The following is a 19,085-nucleotide window of genomic DNA, read 5'->3' on the forward strand; positions in this document are numbered from 1 at the left end:
TTATTGTTGTATTATTATTAAACTGTGTATTGTATTTTACAGCATTATAACTGGATCAACACTCAGCTGCTGACTGTGACTCATAAACATGAAAACATGAGGAGAATAAAACAGGGTGAAATGTTCCTTTAAGAAGCTGCACGTAGCTCACGAGTGTGAAGCCGCAGCTTGTCTCTGTACGTGCAGCTCCACACGCGCGCACACACACACATACATACACACACACACACACACACACATACATACACACACACACACACACACACACACACACACACACACACACTGAGGACGCACCGGTTATGTAATCAGTGCTGGGACTGATCTCCACCCACTGGCTGCTCTTTGTTATCCTCACACACACACACACACACACACACACACACACACACACACACACACAGTACTGCAGTAATAAAACACGCAGCTTTACTGTGACAGAGCAACAACACGCTCATTAATACTGTAAACGCTTTCATGCTGCACTGATATTAATTATTATTTTTCATGCATGTGCTGCTCAGTGATCTGAGCTCTGCAGCTGCATGTCAAACACATTTCTATCATATTCTCATAATTCTGTGTTTATTTAATGACATCTGTGCAGAATTCCTTCACATGATTCAGACCGTTCTGCAGTTTATTGTTGTGCATTAATCTTGAATATGTAGTAATATCTGAGGATGAACAGTATCATAAGAGTATCATATGATGTTCATCTGTTTAAGGTTATTACAGAACACAGAGACTCTTATTTAATCAGGTTTCACGTTCATGTCTTTGTTGTTCTGTAATGCACCAAACTGCATGTAGTACTGTGTGATACTACTGCAGTACTGCACGTAGTACTGCATGTAGTACTGCACGTAGTACTGCATGTAGTACTGCACGTAGTACTGCATGTAATACTGTGTGATACTACTGCAGTACTGCACGTAGTACTACTGCAGTACTGCATGTAGTACTGCATGTAATACTGTGTGATACTACTGCAGTACTGCACGTAGTACTACTGCAGTACTGCATGTAGTACTGCATGTAATACTGTGTGATACTACTGCAGTACTGCACGTAGTACTGCACGCAGTACTGCACGTAGTACTGCATGTAGTACTGCACATAGTACTGCACGTAGTACTGCACGTAGTATTGCATGTAGTACTGCATGTAGTACTGCATGTAGTTCTGCAGTAGTATCTGAAGAAGTACAGTATCATAAGAATATTATAAGGTTTTCATGTGTCAGAGGTTGCAACAGAGCACAAAGATGCTTATTTCATCTGCTTTAATGTTTTGCAGTTCATGTCTTTGTTGTACTGTAGAGTGAATGTAGTACTGTGTAATACTACTGTAGTACTGCATGTAGTACTGCATGTATTACTGCATATATTACTGCATGTATTACTGCATGTAGCAGTTATGAGATCCATGTTAACAGGAAACAAAACATTTGCAACAATGTGCAAAAATCTGAGAATAATCTGATTTACTGCAGAAATGTTACAGAAATAAAGTGCAATACAGTCACAGCAGTATTACAGTATTATTGCAGTATTATTACAGTATTATTACAGTAGTATTACAGTAGTATTACAGTAGTATTGCAGTAGTATTACAGTAGTATTGTAGTAGTATTACAGTAGTATTACAGTAGTATTACAGTAGTATTACAGTAGTATTTATTCCAGTAGTACTGCAGTAGTATTACAGTAGTATTACAGTAGTATTACAGTATTATTACAGTAGTATTACAGTAGTATTGTAGTAGTATTACAGTAGTATTACAGTAGTATTACAGTAGTATTGTAGTAGTATTACAGTAGTATTGCAGTAGTATTACAGTAGTATTACAGTAGTATTTATTCCAGTAGTATTGTAGTAGTATTACAGTAGTATTACAGTAGTATTACAGTAGTATTTATTCCAGTAGTACTGCAGGAATGTGTTCAGTGTGTTTCAGAGCAGAAAGTCAGTAAACAACAGACCTCAGTGGGGTGTGTTCCTGCACGGCTGAGCTCCACCAATCAGCTCTCAGCTCCTCCCCACGTGGTTTTCTTGTTTACTACGAGGCTGCAGAGCCACCGCTAGGGCTGCTGGGAAATCCTGGCCTGGATCAGCTGATCAAAGCTCAGACCTGAGTGAGTAAAAAGACAGTGAGGAAATGTTACGTCATAATGGACCTTAACACACTCACCATGAAATAAATCATTAAAACCTTTTTCTCTTTATAACATGATAAGATGCTCAGTTGTTATGACAACCCAAATATACACATCCATAACTTTATTGTTATATTCTGGAGAGTTTTCAGGTATTTACAGAGAGGATGGGGCAATGTGGGGCAAAGGTTACAGTGTGCAGTGTGTCAGACTACATATTAACATGTCAAGTTGTCAACAGTGAGAAAACTTTTAGAAAAACAACATATGTGATGTTATTCAGGAATGTGATTAAACTGCTTTATTTGAGTTTATCTGAACTTCACTAAAACTTCCCCCATTTGGTTTATTGTATTATTTACATGATATAAAAACATTCTTCAGATATTTATTACTAAATACAATATTATTATGCTTTTATAATAAATATTTCTATGTTAACAACAACATATAAACCTGATTATAATGAGTCAGCACTTAACTAAACCAGCTTTTTCTTATAATTTCCACCAAATTGCAACAAATGCTTTGAATATGAATCATAAAATAAATGCAAATTACTCCAAAAAAGTCTATGAAATTACTATAAAAATTAAAGGAGTTGTAAATTAAATACTTTTCTCACTTCAGAACAACCTAAAATATACTGATAATCTTTATTTTACACATTCTTTAACTTTATTCCACTTTTAGTGTAATTTGCAGATATTTAATGGTTTATTTTTGGGACATTTTACAGAGAGGATGATGCAATTTGATGCAAATTATAAGCAAAAAGTGTTAAGTTGGTAAGTTTACAGTGTGTCAAACTACATATAAACTCTATAATAAGCATATTTCTCCAATGCTGCCAATTAACAACAACATATAACTGATTATAATGAATGGACATCTACCAGCTAAACCAGTTTTCTCACTTTAGAACGACCCAAAATATACTGATAATCTTTATTTTACACATTCTTTAACTTTATTCCACTTTTAGTGTAATTTGCAGATATTTACAGAGAGGATGATGCAATTTGGTTCAAATTGTAAGAAAAAAGTGTTAAGTTGGTAAGTTTACAGTGTGTCAAACTACATATTAACATATTAGGTCATTTAAAAAACTCTATAATAAGCATATTTCCCCAATGCTGCCAATTAACAACAACATATAACTGAGTGGACACCTACCAGCTAAACCAGTTTTCTCACTTTAGAACAACCCAAAATATCCTGGTAAACTCTTTATTAACTTTATTTTACACATTCTTTAACTTTATTCCACTTTTAGTGTAATTTGCAGATATTAATGGTTCATTTTTGGGACATTTTACAGACAGGATGATGCAATTTGGTGCAAATTGTAAGAAAAAAGTATTAAGTTGGTAAGTTTACAGTGTGTCAAACTACATATAAACTCTATAATAAGCATATTTCTCCAATGATGCCAATTAACAACAACATATAACTGATTATAATGAGTGAACACCTACCAGCTAAACCAACTTAACACCTTTTTAATCTTCTCTCTGTAAAATGATTTATAAATGAACCATTAAATAGATGCAAATGACTCTAAACATGTCTATGAAATTAGTATAAAATTAAAGGAGCTGTAAAATAAATCATTATTGAAGAAGTAGAATAACTCAAAATATTCTGATAACTCTTTATTTGACACGTCCTTTAACTTTATTCCACTTCCCGTCATCACGTCAGACATCCTGTGTGTTTCTGCTTTTTTTTAACCTAACAGCAGAAATTCCCTCTTTGCTCTCAGACTGGTTGATGCTCCTCCTCCCAGTCCCCTGGCTGTGATGGGATCCAGTCCTGGTTTTATGTGCTGGAGCTCAGACTGGTTGCATCCTGCAGCAGCAGCTCACTCTCAGCTCTCATTGAGCAGCAGTGGACTCACTCAGACCTGCAGCTGCTGGAAGTGCTGTTGTTGTTTTTGTGCTGGAGCTTCTCACACTGCAGGTATGAAACCACTGATGCATGCTGCCATTCATCTCTCTGCACTGTTTACTGGTTTTACTGGTGAATCCACACAAGATGCATTTATCAGGAATATGAACATGTGCTGACTTGACTTCCCCTCTTGTGTTTGTTCACTTTGAGTCCAGCAGTCAGCACAGCAGTGTTGAGAAGATCATTCTGAGACATTTCTGCTTTAAAAACGTCGAACTTGCTGTTTTTTTTATTTTTCAGTGTTTGTAACTTGAGTCTAGTTTTGTTTCTGGACTCTTGTTTAAACTGTTTAAAGACTGTAACTCTAACACTTTGGAGTGTTAGGACACAAAGATTAAGGTTTGACTTCGTAGAGGAAACTAATTGATTGATAATTGAATGAATATCTTTAGTTTGAGCTGTTGTTGTGTTCATTGAAGACTCTCTAAATGTGGAGGGTGTGAACTCTGCTCTGAAGGAATCTGATTGGTTCAGAGCTCAGAAAAAAGGGTGTGTGTGTGTGTGTGTGTGTGTGTGTGTGTGTGTGTGTGTGTGTGTGTGTGTGTGTGTGTGTGTGTGTGTGTGTGTGTAACTTTTGCTCAGTTTTTCCTGGTTTGGACCTATTAGTTCCATAGAAGGGATGAATCTTTATTCACCGTGTCAGCAGTTTCCTGTTTGAACATGACAATGCCGACATGCTCCAAGCAGCTCCAACAAAAATAAATGTTTTTTTATAGTTTCGTTTGAGAGAAAGTTGACTCGTCTATAACAGCTTCATTTAAACTGCAGCAGCTACAAAGTTACTCCACCTGAACTCTGCTCTGTTGTGTTGTGGTTTGTCAGCATGTTGAGAGTTTGTTGTGAACTTAATTAAAACTTTAATCAGTAAAATATTCTTGCATTTCTTCTTCTTTTGCCACCAAAGATCTCATTTTAGCAGCACAATACCTGCTGGTGGTGACTCCAGTTATTACAGCTCTTCTCCTGCAGACACACAGATATCAGAGTCTGACCCATATACTGGTCTACTGATACTATCGGCTGATACACAGATCAGTATCAGTGTGTAGATGATAGATCCTAATTCCCAGTGAAGTAAAGACTGTAAAATATCACAGCTTCCATAAAATACCTTTAAATTGTCACAAGTGTTTAAATGTCCAAGACTAATTTCCCTACAGGGACAATAATAAAGTATATCGTATAATATCTTATATTCTGTATATTAGAGCCCGACTGATATATCGGTCAGCTGATATTATCTGTCCTATCACAGATATATTGGTGTTGGTGTATATGTTGTGATAAGGTGTACTTCTATCATTTTATACAGTAAACTTCATTGTCAAGTAGTAAAATATCATGCCTTACATGTCTGTTTTTATGGGATCACAGCAAGATTATCAGCCAATATATTGATATCAGACGTTTTTTACTCCCTAATATCAGTTTTTGGCATCGGCCCCAAAACTCCAGTATCGGTCAGGTCCTAAAAATGAATCTGCTTAGAGTTAGAATTTGTGTCTGATCATAAAAAGTTAAAGTAAAAATCAGTTTCATGTAAAAATATAGAAGCAAATATTGTTCAAACCTCATTAATTAACCATCAGTGATAGTTATAAATCATTTAAGCTGCATGTTTAACAGTGAATTGATCACAGCTGTTACTTCTTAAAGCTGAATCTGTGTTTTATTACCAGCTTTATCTGCCTCATCGTACAGGACATTACTTCATGCTGGTTAGTCGTGTTCAGAGATGAGACTGAGCGTCCGTTTGAACCGATGTCGTAAAGTTTGATTGCATTTAAACGTCGTTGATCTCTGTCGTCAGGTCTGCAGAAGAGACTGAGACAGAAGTTTGTTATAGCAGCAGATTAATGAACGAGGTGTCTTTAATACACACGTGTGGACCAATCAGGCGTCTACATGCTGATGCTCATGTTGTGTCTGTTTTCTGTTTCTTTGAGTTTCATTCATGTCGTTTCTTTTATATATATGTGGAAACTCTTAGTCACTGATTAACAGGAACCCTGAAGGGGGGGCAGAGGGTATGGTGGGGGGTGAGTGGGGGGGGTTGGCATTGTGTTTCAACATGTTGCCACGGTAACACAGTTTAGTAATGAGTGTTGTCGTAATCATGGTCAGTGTCGGCAGATGTAAGGTGATAAAAGATGCGTCGATTAACAGTTGAACCCATCTGCTCCGTTCATTATAAACATTATTAATCCTCCACTCAGCCTGTTACCGTTAGTCTGCACACATGCACACACACACACACACACACACATATGCACACACACACACACACACACACACACACACACACACACACATACACACACAAACACATATGCACACACACACACACATGCACACACACACACACACACACACACATACACACACACACACACACACACACACACACACACACACACATACACACACAAACACATATGCACACACACACACACATGCACACACACATGCACACACACACACACACACACACACACATACACACAAACACATATGCACACACACACACAAGCACACATACACAGGCACGCACACACATCGGCCTCCTGACTGTAAATGACACTGCAGCCGGTGACTCACTGTGATTTCACACACACACACACACACACACACACACACACACACACACACACACACACACACACACACACACACACACACACCAGCAGAGCTTCAGACTTTCACTCGGAGCTCAGAGTTTTCCCAGCAGCCACGTTGGAGCAGTAATGAGTTTTCACGTTGTCATAAGATACTTTATATCTTTATATATACAGAAAAACAACCAATTTTCTCCCTTTTATGAGCATAAATGTGTTTGAAACATCCAAATGTTTCTGTATCTCATAACAAAACAACACCGCTGCTGTGTGTTAATGTTTAAATGAATTACAGATTTTTACAAACGGTTCCCGGCACAGTTCAACACTGAGTCCACAAACACACATCTGCTCATTCACACTTAAACACAACTAAAAAAAATTCAACAGGCAGCACATGAAGATCTTTATATTACACCACTGTTTAAATGTGTTAATGGGTCAGAGACAAATAAGGTTAATATGTTAAACTAGATTTAAAAGCAGCATCAGGTTTGTTAAAATGTACATTTAGTATTTTTGTTGGTTTTATATCATTTGAAATGACATTTGCACCATTTTTTACCAAAAGTAAGACTGAATGCTCCTGAAAATGTCAAATGGTGTAACCACAAAAGAATGATACATATTACATATTTTATCCACCTACAGTGTATTTAAGTGGACTTATACTAATAATGACTTCATTTAAACAATGTAAATGTTTCCTGATCTCCATGGTAACCAGAGTAAATGTAATATTTAGAACAATTGTATTCCATTACCTTTATTTAATATAAAGTTATAATGTAAGATCATGCCAAACTAGTTGATATGGTGTTTTATTGACAATTTACTGTTTTTAAGCAAGTTGAATTATTTGATACAAAGTTTTTATGGTTACACCACTTAGACATTTTTGCCATAATCCTCTAATATATTCTCTCTAAATGGATTAAAAGCAGAAATTTGATGCTGGGTCCACAAAAAAAGAATGTGTGCAAGTTATTCATATGTTTATTTTCATGTTTTAACCCTTTAAATTTAAACTAAACCACATGGACACAAAACATCATTGACCCAAATGTAGTTTTAATGGTTGATAGTGTAGAAACATTTATAATCAGTTGGTTACAATCTCTCAGCTTCACCACTAGATGTCACTAAATTCTTCACACTGGTCCTTTAAATCATAATTTTTCCAGTTTTAGACAATTTCATTGGACAAAGACAAGAATTCAGTTAACTCGATGCCTCTTCTGTCTTCAACTCAACATAAATATTTAAGGTTTATTAATTTCACGTTAATTCCTCAGATATGATACCAAAGAATCGTCTGGGGAAGCGTTCTCCACTGGGGGCGCTAGTGAGCGCGACAGCCGGCCCTCGTGCCGACCAGGAGACCGGCGAGACCAGCGTCATCACGGCGACGGGAGCAGGACAGCACGCCGTCAGCAGGGTCAAAGGTCATCCTGGACTGAAGGTGAGAGGAGCGCATTGAATCTCATAATCATCCAAAAAACTACAAATCCCACGAGTCTTTGCTGCAGTGACACTCTGTACTTTACTCATGTTCTCAGGTGTATTTTCAGTGCGGAGGAGCCGGTGAATCTTCAGGTTTGGTGGATCAGATCGACCTCATGCAGAGTGATGTTTCTGTGTGGTCTTCGTCTCATCCCTCCTCATCCTCATCCTCTCCTTCCTCCGTGCCTCATTCCGTCATCAGATCCGTCTCCTCCTGCATCGACGTCCCCAGAAAGTGAGACATTGTCGCCTCTGTCTGTGTTGTTGCTGCTCTTGTTTCTTTAATATCTGCCATAGACTGTATATAAGAAATGGACGTAACATCCGTAACGTCACCCATTGGTTTGTGGACTGCTGCTCGGAGGCCAATAGTATCGGATCTGAGCAGCGCCATCTTGAAAATTTCAGGTGCATGCTGGGAAAAATAAAAACAGGGATTCTACTTATATGGGCATCAGGAGGAGCATGAGGCGCCCTCCTGAACCTGTGAACCAATCAACCTGTCAATCACCACGTAGCCACGCCCTAATGCATACCCTGCTTTATCGTCACATATAAAATCAGGGAGGCCAAAATGTCCCAAATGAACATCATACTGCATTGAAGAAGGCTTTAAACTAGCGATTGAGACCATAAACACATTTTGAAAACGTTTACTGAGGTTAGAAATCAAGTGAGAAGTTGGTGAATTCTCCATTGACTTGTATAGAGACAGAAGTCCTTTTGACACCAAAACGGTCGCCCCCTGGTGGCCTTTTGATAGAATGCAGTTTACTTTCGTGTTGGCCTCATTTCAGAGGACCGGAACTCCCCCGCCTGATATCTGCTATCAACTCTGTTTTGACTCTCTCTCTCTCTCTCTCTCTCTTTTCTCTCTCTCTGTCTGTCTCTCTCTCTTTCTCTCTCTCTCTCTCTCTCTCTCTCTTTCTCTCTCTCTGTCTGTCTCTCTCTCTCTTTCTCTCTCTCTCTCTCTCTCTCTCTCTCTCTCTCTCTCTCTCTCTCTCTCTCTCTCTCTCTCTCTCTCTCTCTCTCTCTCTCTTCCTGCAGTCAGAGGACTCCTGCAGACGTGGACATGGACGAGATGATGGCAGCGATGGTTCTTAGCAGTTTGTCCTGCAGCCCCTTGCTACACAACTCCGCCCAGCCGGACCCAGCAGGTACACAACAACAAACATACACTTCACATAAGCTTTAAAGTCTAGCTCTGACTTTATATCACACTCTAATATCTAGAATACAACTATAAAAACAGCATTGATCGGCCACATAAAGCTGTATGTCATCAGTAAAAATGACAACACCATGACAAAGAAAATATGTAAATTAAAAAGTAGTGGCCCTAATATCGATCCCTGAGGAACGCCACATACTGTATTTGTTCACCGTCCTCTCAGGAGCTCAAAGTTTCAATTGGCAGATAAAGAAATCTGAGTGGAAATGACAGAAATCTGAAAAAAACAATCAAAATATCACCAAAAGAGTGTTTCAGAGTGATGAGTAGACTGTAACGTTCCTCAAATGAACAGAAATGTCATATATATTTTTTAACTTCATAGCATTTTCTTTTGAATATTTTCTGTTACAATTTGAGCAACATTTGGATGGAAATGCAACTAAATAAATAGTAATAATAACAGGAGCAAAATGTAATCTAACTACAGAGTAAATAAGAAGTATCAGACCACTACTGACTTCTAATCTCATATAATCTACAGTCAGTCAGTAGTAACCAGTGTCGGTGTGTTTCAGCTCCTCTCATGGACTGTGGAGGCAGCGAGCTCTCCGACAGCGGCAGCAGCGGCTACTGGAGCGTCGGCCACGGCAACGGCAGCCCGGCCCACTCTCCAACAATCGCAGAGCCCGACGCCGGCCCGGCCTCGCCTCCTGACGAAGGCCTGGACATGGAGCTGGAGCAGGTGCTGTTTGATGAGCCGGCGCCACGGAAACGCAGGGTGAGCAGGGGCGATGCCTTCAGGGACTCGCTGTAGAATAAGAGTCGTGAGTGTCAACAGGTTGCTGACGATGTGTTTCCTCCTGCAGAACTCAGTGAAGGTGGCGTACAGATGTCTGTGGCCGAGCTGCGGGAAGGTGCTGACGTCAGTGGTGGGAATAAAACGTCACATCCGCACGACACACCTGTGGTGAGAATCATGTGACAGACACTGTCTTTCTTTTTACGGCTTCTGTTTGGTATAGAAGCTCAATTCTGCCTGAAAAACATTATTATAGAGACATTGTTAACGTTTTATTTATTCCGATACATTAAAAATAATGGCAGGAACGGGCTTCCATACATTTTATTTGCTTGAATGAGACAAAGTTTACTGAAATCACACCTGGATGTGTTAACTATGGAAGTACATTTCCACCAGAAGGGTTCAAAATGAGGAAAGATTTTAAAAAAACTCAAATTTACTACATGGTAAACTTTAGAAGTCAACAGTATGTTTATTTTTACTTGTTTAGTTAAAATAGTGAACTTTGCTTCATGTAAATTATATAGATAGTTAAAGTTATGAAACCAAGTCAGAAGTTTTAAGTTGCATTAATGAGTTTTTTTCCTCCATTTTCTGGTGAAAATTGGCTTCTAAAAATATCCTAAAATTTCAAAAACAAAGTGAGTAAGTTATGAGTTGTGATGTGAGGGTCACATGACAAGAGAAAGACACAAAAACAACATCAGTAGACTAGTTTTTGGTTGCCTAGGTCGCTATGTTTAGGGACTATAAGAAGGTAATCTGAGAAGAAGTTACATATCTTATATTTCTGTGATCTGACCTTTGACCTTTGACTTCCTCTCACAGCCGCGGCGGCGAGCACGAGCGTTGTTCCCGCAGCGAGGAGGATTTCTACTACACCGAGATCAACCAGCAGCAGCCTCAGACTCCTCCTCTTCCCCTCCACTGTGTCCGCACCCATTCTCCCACTTCCCCTAACTCCCTGTCCCCCTCCTCCCCTCCCAGCCCCCCTCCTCCGTCCCCTCCGTCCCCGCCTCATGCCGCCTGCAGCGCTCTGAGTCGCTCCGCACCTTCGTCCTCCGGCTTCTTCTGGCAGGTCCATTCAGAGCACTCCTACCAGGTGAGGCGGGGCTTAAGATCAGAATCAGAATCAGAATGTCTTTATTGTCATTGCAAGGAGAAATGCAACGAAATTGAAAAGGTGCAGTCCTCCTCTGGTGCCGTATAACAAGAGTATAAAACATTCCAGTCTTATTATTGCACTTGTATTTCAATGTATGTATTGATTGCACATTTGTATGTAGTCCAACAGTCAAGCAGCATTTAGTGCGATTATGGCTCTTGCATAGAAGCTGTTTCTTAATCTGATGATGATGAGTGATTGATGGCGAGTGTGTGTATGAACCAAGCACTATCACATTATTTAAATAAAGAAATAAAGTTACAGCGCGCTAGAGAACGTAAATGCGTTACACGTCATGGCGCTGCTATATCATTGATATCGTGATATGAAAAAAATGTATACCGATATTATCGTAGGCGGTATGATATGACACAGCCTTACCTCACATATCAATTTTAAAATTTCATTCAGTATTTTCGTCATATGGTTCACCAGTTGTGGATAATTATCTGCAAAGTTAAAATAGATGACGACAATCAATAACCTTTATTAGGATTTCAAATCAAATTGAGGTCATAAAATCGTGTTTGCATGTGTTTTTCTCTTCTCTGTGCAGAATGATGCATGTTCACATTTATCTGCTGAAGGAGGAAACTTTCTCTGAGTTAAACACGTGAACCTACAAGCAGGATTTATGACATAACAACTCGTTTGGAGCCAATAGCGGTCCTTTATTCAGCTTTACAAGTGTGATGTGGAAATTTGACGCCTCCAGTGCACAAACACTGACGCTGGAAAACTTTAGGAATGAAATATATTTACATATTAATAAATTCAAGAGCGTTTAGTGAAGGAGAATGAGGTGTTGATAATGATGTAGTTGTGTGGAAAATGCTCTAAGCAGAGTATGTTTATGCTTTAATACATGACTAGAGGTAATCTTTGAGTATAAAACCAGAATGAATGTTAAGAAATGTGTTGGTTATATGTTGTTCTGGTGTTTCAGGCTCCGGGCCACGTGGAGCCAGCAGCAACAGCAGCAGCAGCAGCAGCAGCAGCAGCAGCAGTTTTGACTACAGCTTCCTGTCGTTTGATGGCCGCACCCACCACCTGCAACAGACAGGTAACACCTTAACCTGGATTTATACTGAGCCATGCTGCAGCTGACCGCTGCTAAAGTGCCGATTTGGTCTTTTTTGGCAACAAGAAAGATGTAGAATAACAGCAGTGGTGATAATAACTGTGATAAGAAGTGTGCAGAATACAAACTGACATGAAATGATGCACATTTCTGCACTTTTCCACTAATGCAAACTGAAACTCTGCAGAGTCCAGACTGTTTGGACTTTCCCTGTGAATATTAAGTTAGATTCTACATTTTCTAATTGCTGCGGCTCCTTTTAACACCAGCTGCACACTTCTCTGATTCAGTTCCTGTTTTCTCTCTCGGTCTGAATCCTGTACAGCAGTCTATTGTTTATTTCTTGCAGCAGCCTCGAGGAGCCTGTTAAAACTGGTTTTATACTGGAGGTGGGGGGGGGTTGAGGGGGAGGTGTGTGTGTGTGTGTGTGTGTGTGTGTGTGTGTGTGTGTGTGTGTGTGTGTGTGTGTGTGTGTGTGTGTGTGTGTGTGTACGCTCCTCCCTGATGGTTTTCATTCAGCAGGAAAATCCCCTCGGAGGGCAGCGGTCACATTTTCCATTAGTGTGCCTCAGTGCAGTGCTGCCACCTGCAGGCTGACTGAAGCAACTACAGAATGTTTTTACACCAAAGAACACAAAGGGCATTAAAGGACCAGTTCACAATTTCTCAAGCCTGTCTTAAACCAGCAGTCAGGAGCCTGAATGAACACTGAAGCATGTTTATCTTGCTGTAATGATTCCTCCTGTTCATACTGACCAGTAGAAGATCCCTTCATCATGTTTACAATGGAAATGATGGAGGACTAAATCCACAGTCCTCCTTCTGTGGAAACATGGATTTAAAAGTATATCTGAAGCTAATATGAAGCTGGATATAGTCCTCCATCACTTCCATTGAAAGCACATTTGAAGGAGATCTTTTAATAGTCAGTATGAACAGGAGGACAACCTTTTAATGTTCATATGGACACCTGACTGCTGCTTAACTGTCACATAAAATGACGATTAAACTTGTTTCTCCTCTCCTTCTCATCCTTTAGGGTTTGTCATTTCGGGTGCGCTCAGTCAGTGTCGGAGAGCAGTGGCTGCAGCAGCAGAGCGCCCCCTGCAGGTCAGTACTCCCAGAAAGATAATTACCTAATGATGCAGTCATGTCACATCAGAACTAGCTTATAATTACCAGTTTTTAAAATAGCATTAACATCAACATTGAGGTCCTAATTACAACTGTGAAATGTTTCTGAAAAAGCATAAACACAATTTGTACAGAGTCTTAAATAAACTGCAGTTAAAAGTCTTTACATTTAAATATATTTTTATAGAATTAAGTTAAAGCTAATTGCGCTAATCTCTCTCTCTCTCTCTCTCTGTGTATCAGGAGGACTCGTGGTGAAGCCAAGAAATGCCGTAAAGTTTACGGCATCGAGCACAGAGACCAGTGGTGCACGGCCTGCCGCTGGAAGAAAGCCTGCCAACGCTTCCTCGACTGAACCGAGCGGCGGACGAAAGAAAGAGAAGAAGAAGAGGAAGAGGAGGAAGACACAGAGAGGAAGAGAGAAGGACTGTGAGTGAGGAGCTGAATCAGACCCTCAGCGTCACCTGGTGGATGTTTTATACTTTCTTATATCTGAAACCAGAAATATTTCCTTTTTGTACTCTTTCTACATTTGCCACACATGTTGTTTTTTTTATTCTAAACGTGTATTTTGTAGATATTATCATCTTAAAGAACTTGTGACCTGGTGCAGCTATGTACGATGTGACCTTTGACCTGGTCACCTGCTGACTTTTGAAGCAGCTGAGGGGAGTTTTAACGTCCGGCCGACTCTCCTCAGCCTCCTCTCAGGAGATTTATCTAATCTAATATGTTTTATCAGCAGATTCATACGCATTTCAGTCGCCATGGAAACAGGTGAAGATGAGAGGGTAAGCTGGATAACTTCAGACTTAAACCCTGAATCTTTATAGTTCTCAGGTTCATGGATCAAAACATGATTTAAAGAGGACACCAACTTCCATCTTCTTGTCGTACTTCATGTATAAATCCAGACTTTATGAATGTGTAGGTTCATCGTTGTTGTTGACACGTCAGAAACAAAGTCATCTACGGTCTTATTGGTGATGCAGTTTGTACACTAAGAACTGACTCAGGAGCAGTTTCACACACTGTTGTAATGAAATGGTCTAAACATTTAAGCTTCAAAATTATCTCAGCTTTATAACAGCTGGTTTATCCTGCAGGTCATTCAGTGTTAATGCAATGTGCACCTTTGAGATAAAATGATCATAAAACCGGTTCTCTATTCTCTAATCCTGATGACAAAAGTTTAAATGCTTTACGGTGCATGGTGCATATTCCTGTTGTGTTTTTCCTCACATTGCTGATAAAATCTTAAATTCTTCACACACAGAAAAGCTTGCAAGTATTGTTTTTTTTTCTGTGTGTCCAAATCACCATGACGTCACCCATTGGTTCATGGACTGGCGTTTTGAGGGCTCGATTTTAGCGATTTGACCGTTGTCATCTTGGATTTGTTTGGAGCCTGAAGTTGCTCAAGAGGACGAGAGGGTGAAGCTGACCCTCGTCCTTGGTGCTAGCTTGGTTACCACAGTGCATTTACAGTCCATGTTTAACTGTGATGATGTTTAACTAATGCTGATGCTCATTCTCACCAGTGAAAAACAGGCGTGAAACCATTAAAACCAAATGTACTTACCGGAAAATCTGAGCAAAACCGATTCCTCAGAGCGTCTTTCAGTGCAACCAAAATGTTAAAATTAACTTTCATGAACTTAAAACACACTGTGACAGCTGCAGCTACACCCAAACTCTATGAATCAGGGGTTACGCCATGGTCACGATGGCTGCTGAGGTAGCCGCACCCTAAAGCATATCCTCATTTATCATCTATTTCACTCTATAAATAACATTATACTGTATTAAAGAAAACTTTAAACTAGTGATTGACACCATAAAGTCAGTAAAGTGTTCACTGAGATAATAAATCAAGTGAGAATTAGGATCGTTTTCTCATTGACTTCATTTTACTATCGGTGGAGTCGCCCCCTGCTGGCCGTTAGAAGGACTGCAGGTTTAAAACACTTTCACATCGGCTTCACTTCTCAAACCTGGAGCTGCCAGCTTGTGAAAAACACTATCCAGGTGCTTTATGGATCCAATGTCTCTCAGCTTTACGAAACATCAACACTGAATCACTCAGTTTATACTGAATTAAAGTTTGTTTGGTTATTTCAAAACATTTTTAATAGATTTGTATAGAAAGCAGCAGAAGGTTTGCAACATCATCCTGGCTGCAGACCAGTGATCCAAACCACCTTTAAAGGATAATTAAAGTTATTTATAACTAACTTTGCGCTCTCAGCTCCTTTACAGAGACTCAGAATGTAGATTTCTATGCAGTTATCCAAAATGTCGCTATCAGGCAGCTACTTTCAGTGTTAACGTTTGTTCAGACGCAGAGGCAAACGTTTGAAATGATTAATGTGAAGTAATTTTTTTATTAGAAAAGCTGCTTAAACTCTGTTTGTTTGTCATTTCTCTCGATCTCCATAACAGAGCTGAAGAGTGCAAAGTTAGCTCGACCCATAGAGCCACAACAGACACATTTAGTCAGCAGGTTGAAATAAACCATAGTAATCCTTTAAGGGCTGCACAAATAAATCAGAAGGGTCAGATGATGAAAAAAGGTATTTTTACGTCACAAAATTATCTATTTTTTTCATAGTTTCCTCCGATTGTTGCAGGTTTACCTCCTCAGATCTCTAAAAATGATTCAAATAAAACAAGATAATATAATAAATGCATTTATACAGCACTCAGAGATGCTTTACAAAGACGTTACACAACAATAACAACAGCAGAGCAGCAGGGACGACTTTTCGTTAAGAGTAGGACTCGAATGCAGTCGGGCGGAGAATCACAGACGAGTTCAGGAACAAACAAACTGCGACGAAATGTTTGAGAACCACTGATGTAAAACTGTTTGTGGTGCATTCAAGTGCAACATACTACATTCAGTCTCACTAGATGTCACATTACAGCAGGACCCATGATTTTAGGGGCTGATACAGATATGAGGGAGCAAATAAAATCAATAAATTAGCTGATAATGCTTCTTTTTTTATAGCAATGATCCTTCAAATGTGCTTATCTAACATTTAAACATAAACTTTATTGTGTAAAATGACATCAGTGCACCGAAACAGTGAATTTAATCCTTATAATTAGATATGAACAGAAAAAAAACATGCATATATTGAACTTGAATTCAGAAAAATGATCAAGTACAGCACATATCAGACAATATATTCACCAATACTTATATATATCTGTGATTCGGTCAATAAAGCTGTTTGCTGACATCTAGTGGAGGCTGAATGTCGTATATTTCACCTTTAATTCACTCTTTTGTTTGTGGTTTCATTTCTCCCACAGACCCTGAACTCAGCACTAATATGTTTTATATATAATATGAAAAGCCGTGAATCATTTCATCACTCTGCTCGTCTCGCTTCATTTCACCTCAGTGCAGAAGTTTTATTGTTAGGAAACAGAAGCCATTTCCTGTCTGTGGAAACACGCGCAGTATTCATCAAGATGTTTATAAATACAGATATACAAATACACAAAAACACAATGTTTTACACTGAATGACATATATTTTACTCTCTTGTCTTTGCTTCCCTGATGTAAACTGTATTTAGTTAAATACTGGGCCTATATACGATATCTAATATCTTCCTGAAGCCTTTCAAAACGTTCAGATTTCAGACGTTAAATGTCTTTAAATCATGTTTGTTTCGGTAAACTGAGACAAAAAATTCTTCTCTATTTATATTCTGATTGTCCCATTTGTGAGTAAAAAAGGCAAAAAAAAAGAAAAAAGAAAAAAAGAAGTACATGTTGATTGTTGTAATGATGTCATTTTTAAAAAATAATGCACTCTTTTATACGAGGTGTTGAATCCTGATGTTGTAATAAACTGGAAAAAGATGATTCTTGGTTTGTTTGTTTTATTGGTGACAGAAGCCGATTTTATTATTTATTATTTAATTATATTATGACTGAAACTAATGATTATTTTCATGATCGATTAAATGCTGTCACTTATTTAATCTATTAATCATTACTAGTTTTTTGGTCTATAAAATGTCTGAAAACATCGATTATTGTTCCCCAAAGTCCACAATGACTTTCTCAAATGTCAAAAACACAAAGATATTCAGTTTATTGTCACAGAGCACTTTAAAAAAACAGAAATTATTCACATTTAAGAAGCTGGAATCAGAGAATTTTGACTTTTTCCTTCTTAAAAATGACTGAAAACGAAGGATTTATTATCAAAAATAGAAACTAATTCATTTAAAACGTTGGCAGCTAATCAATTAACTGACTAATAGTTTAAGTTTGAAGCACTTTAGATGTTTAGATTCTTCTCCATAATGAAATAAAACACCATCATGTTGGCGTCTGATCCAGTTATTCTGCATCATGACAACGAGTCCAAACCTGCATCAGATGGTTCTGATCTCATCATCATGAGTCAGTCTGGGATTAACATGAAGAGACAAGAAGCAGCTGAGACACAAAATCCACAGAAGAAGAAGAACTGTGGTGACGTCTCAAAGATGGAGGAACAACCACGGAGGATCTGCACTGATTTACTTTAAGTTTCTGCTGTTTACTCAACTTTATATCAAGTGCAATGGCTTTATTTTCTAAAGGATCCTCACCTTACTCTCAGTGCCTAAACCTTTTGCAGACTACTACATATACATACATATACAGGGTTTCCACAAAGTCTCTTCACACTTAAAAAAAAAACATTACAAAAGCAATTGATGAGATATGTTAATCAGATTTCTTCTATGTACTCAGTGGTTATCAAAGTTTTTAATCACATTGCATTTGAGACATCAACGACCTGAATCTAAACATCACTGATGCCATTAATGAGGCTCTGCTGCAGCCAACATGGTGAGAAATCCAGCACCGTCTTGATGCTTCATGCAACTAATGGAGCCCATATAGAGGTTTATTAAATGATTACATTTCCACAGATTTATCTATTTTTGTAATAAATGTGTTAAATTGTAAAGAGACTTTATGGAAACCCTGTATATATACACTCATTAGTTGTAAGGTGCGGATATAGGAGGAGTCGAAGTTGCAGGTAAAAACTATAAAATCAGGGGAAAGGGTAGGGGGAAAAGTTCTGTGTGGCGAGAGTGGCTTTCTCTCAGTGGCGTCTCCCAGGTGACGCACATCAGGTCCTAATAAGCTCTGAGCGCAGACGCAGTCAGCGTGCGGCCTCTCCACGGCACTGTCCAGGGTACTGAAGGTGACAGGTTAATGTGACACTCAAACCGCAACAAACCTGTGCAATTTAATTCAGTCCAATACAACAGCTCTGTTATACATTTCTATCATTCTATAAACTTTTATGATGTTTATACATTTGTGAGTGGTGGTGATGTACTGAGTTGCATTTCATTGACTGGTGTTCCTAATATTTAGCTCCTAACATGTACGTTAATGGAGTGGACATAATATTATGAACACCAGTCAATATAATGAACCCTAATACACCTCCATCACCCACTATGACCTCAA

The 19,085-nt window shown here is 38.8% G+C and overlaps 1 protein-coding gene across 2 annotated transcripts; it reads left to right on the top strand.

Moving 5' to 3' along the window:
* Positions 1–1,842: 1,842 nt before the first annotated feature.
* On the top strand, positions 1,843–17,468 carry LOC133981531 (zinc finger protein 395-like). 2 transcript variants are annotated; one of them, XM_062420399.1, is made up of 11 exons: positions 1,843–2,138; positions 3,925–4,121; positions 8,023–8,189; positions 8,299–8,465; positions 9,278–9,387; positions 9,980–10,182; positions 10,271–10,371; positions 11,035–11,308; positions 12,318–12,434; positions 13,492–13,562; positions 13,830–17,468. In XM_062420399.1, exons 2-11 carry the CDS (start codon positions 3,962–3,964, stop codon positions 13,939–13,941), a joined length of 1,482 nt encoding a protein of 493 aa, XP_062276383.1. In that variant the 5' UTR covers positions 1,843–2,138; positions 3,925–3,961; the 3' UTR covers positions 13,942–17,468. The 2 variants fall into 2 exon arrangements, with proteins under 2 accessions (XP_062276383.1, XP_062276305.1); XM_062420321.1 differs by having other exon boundaries at positions 1,846–2,138; positions 8,287–8,465.
* The last annotated feature ends 1,617 nt before the right edge of the window (positions 17,469–19,085 follow it).

This window comes from Scomber scombrus, chromosome 1 (genome assembly GCF_963691925.1).
Source record: "Scomber scombrus chromosome 1, fScoSco1.1, whole genome shotgun sequence".
Taxonomy (NCBI): Eukaryota; Metazoa; Chordata; class Actinopteri; order Scombriformes; family Scombridae; genus Scomber; species Scomber scombrus.

Excerpts from the sequence above, each read along its gene's own strand:
- LOC133981531 (XM_062420321.1), top strand. The coding sequence starts at position 3,962 with ATGGGATCCAGTCCTGGTTTTATGTGCTGGAGCTCAGACTGGTTGCAT. Across the intron at positions 11,309-12,317 it reads ATTCAGAGCACTCCTACCAG|GCTCCGGGCCACGTGGAGCC; the intron begins GTGAGGCGGGGC and ends CTGGTGTTTCAG. Across the intron at positions 12,435-13,491 it reads CCACCACCTGCAACAGACAG|GGTTTGTCATTTCGGGTGCG; the intron begins GTAACACCTTAA and ends CTCATCCTTTAG.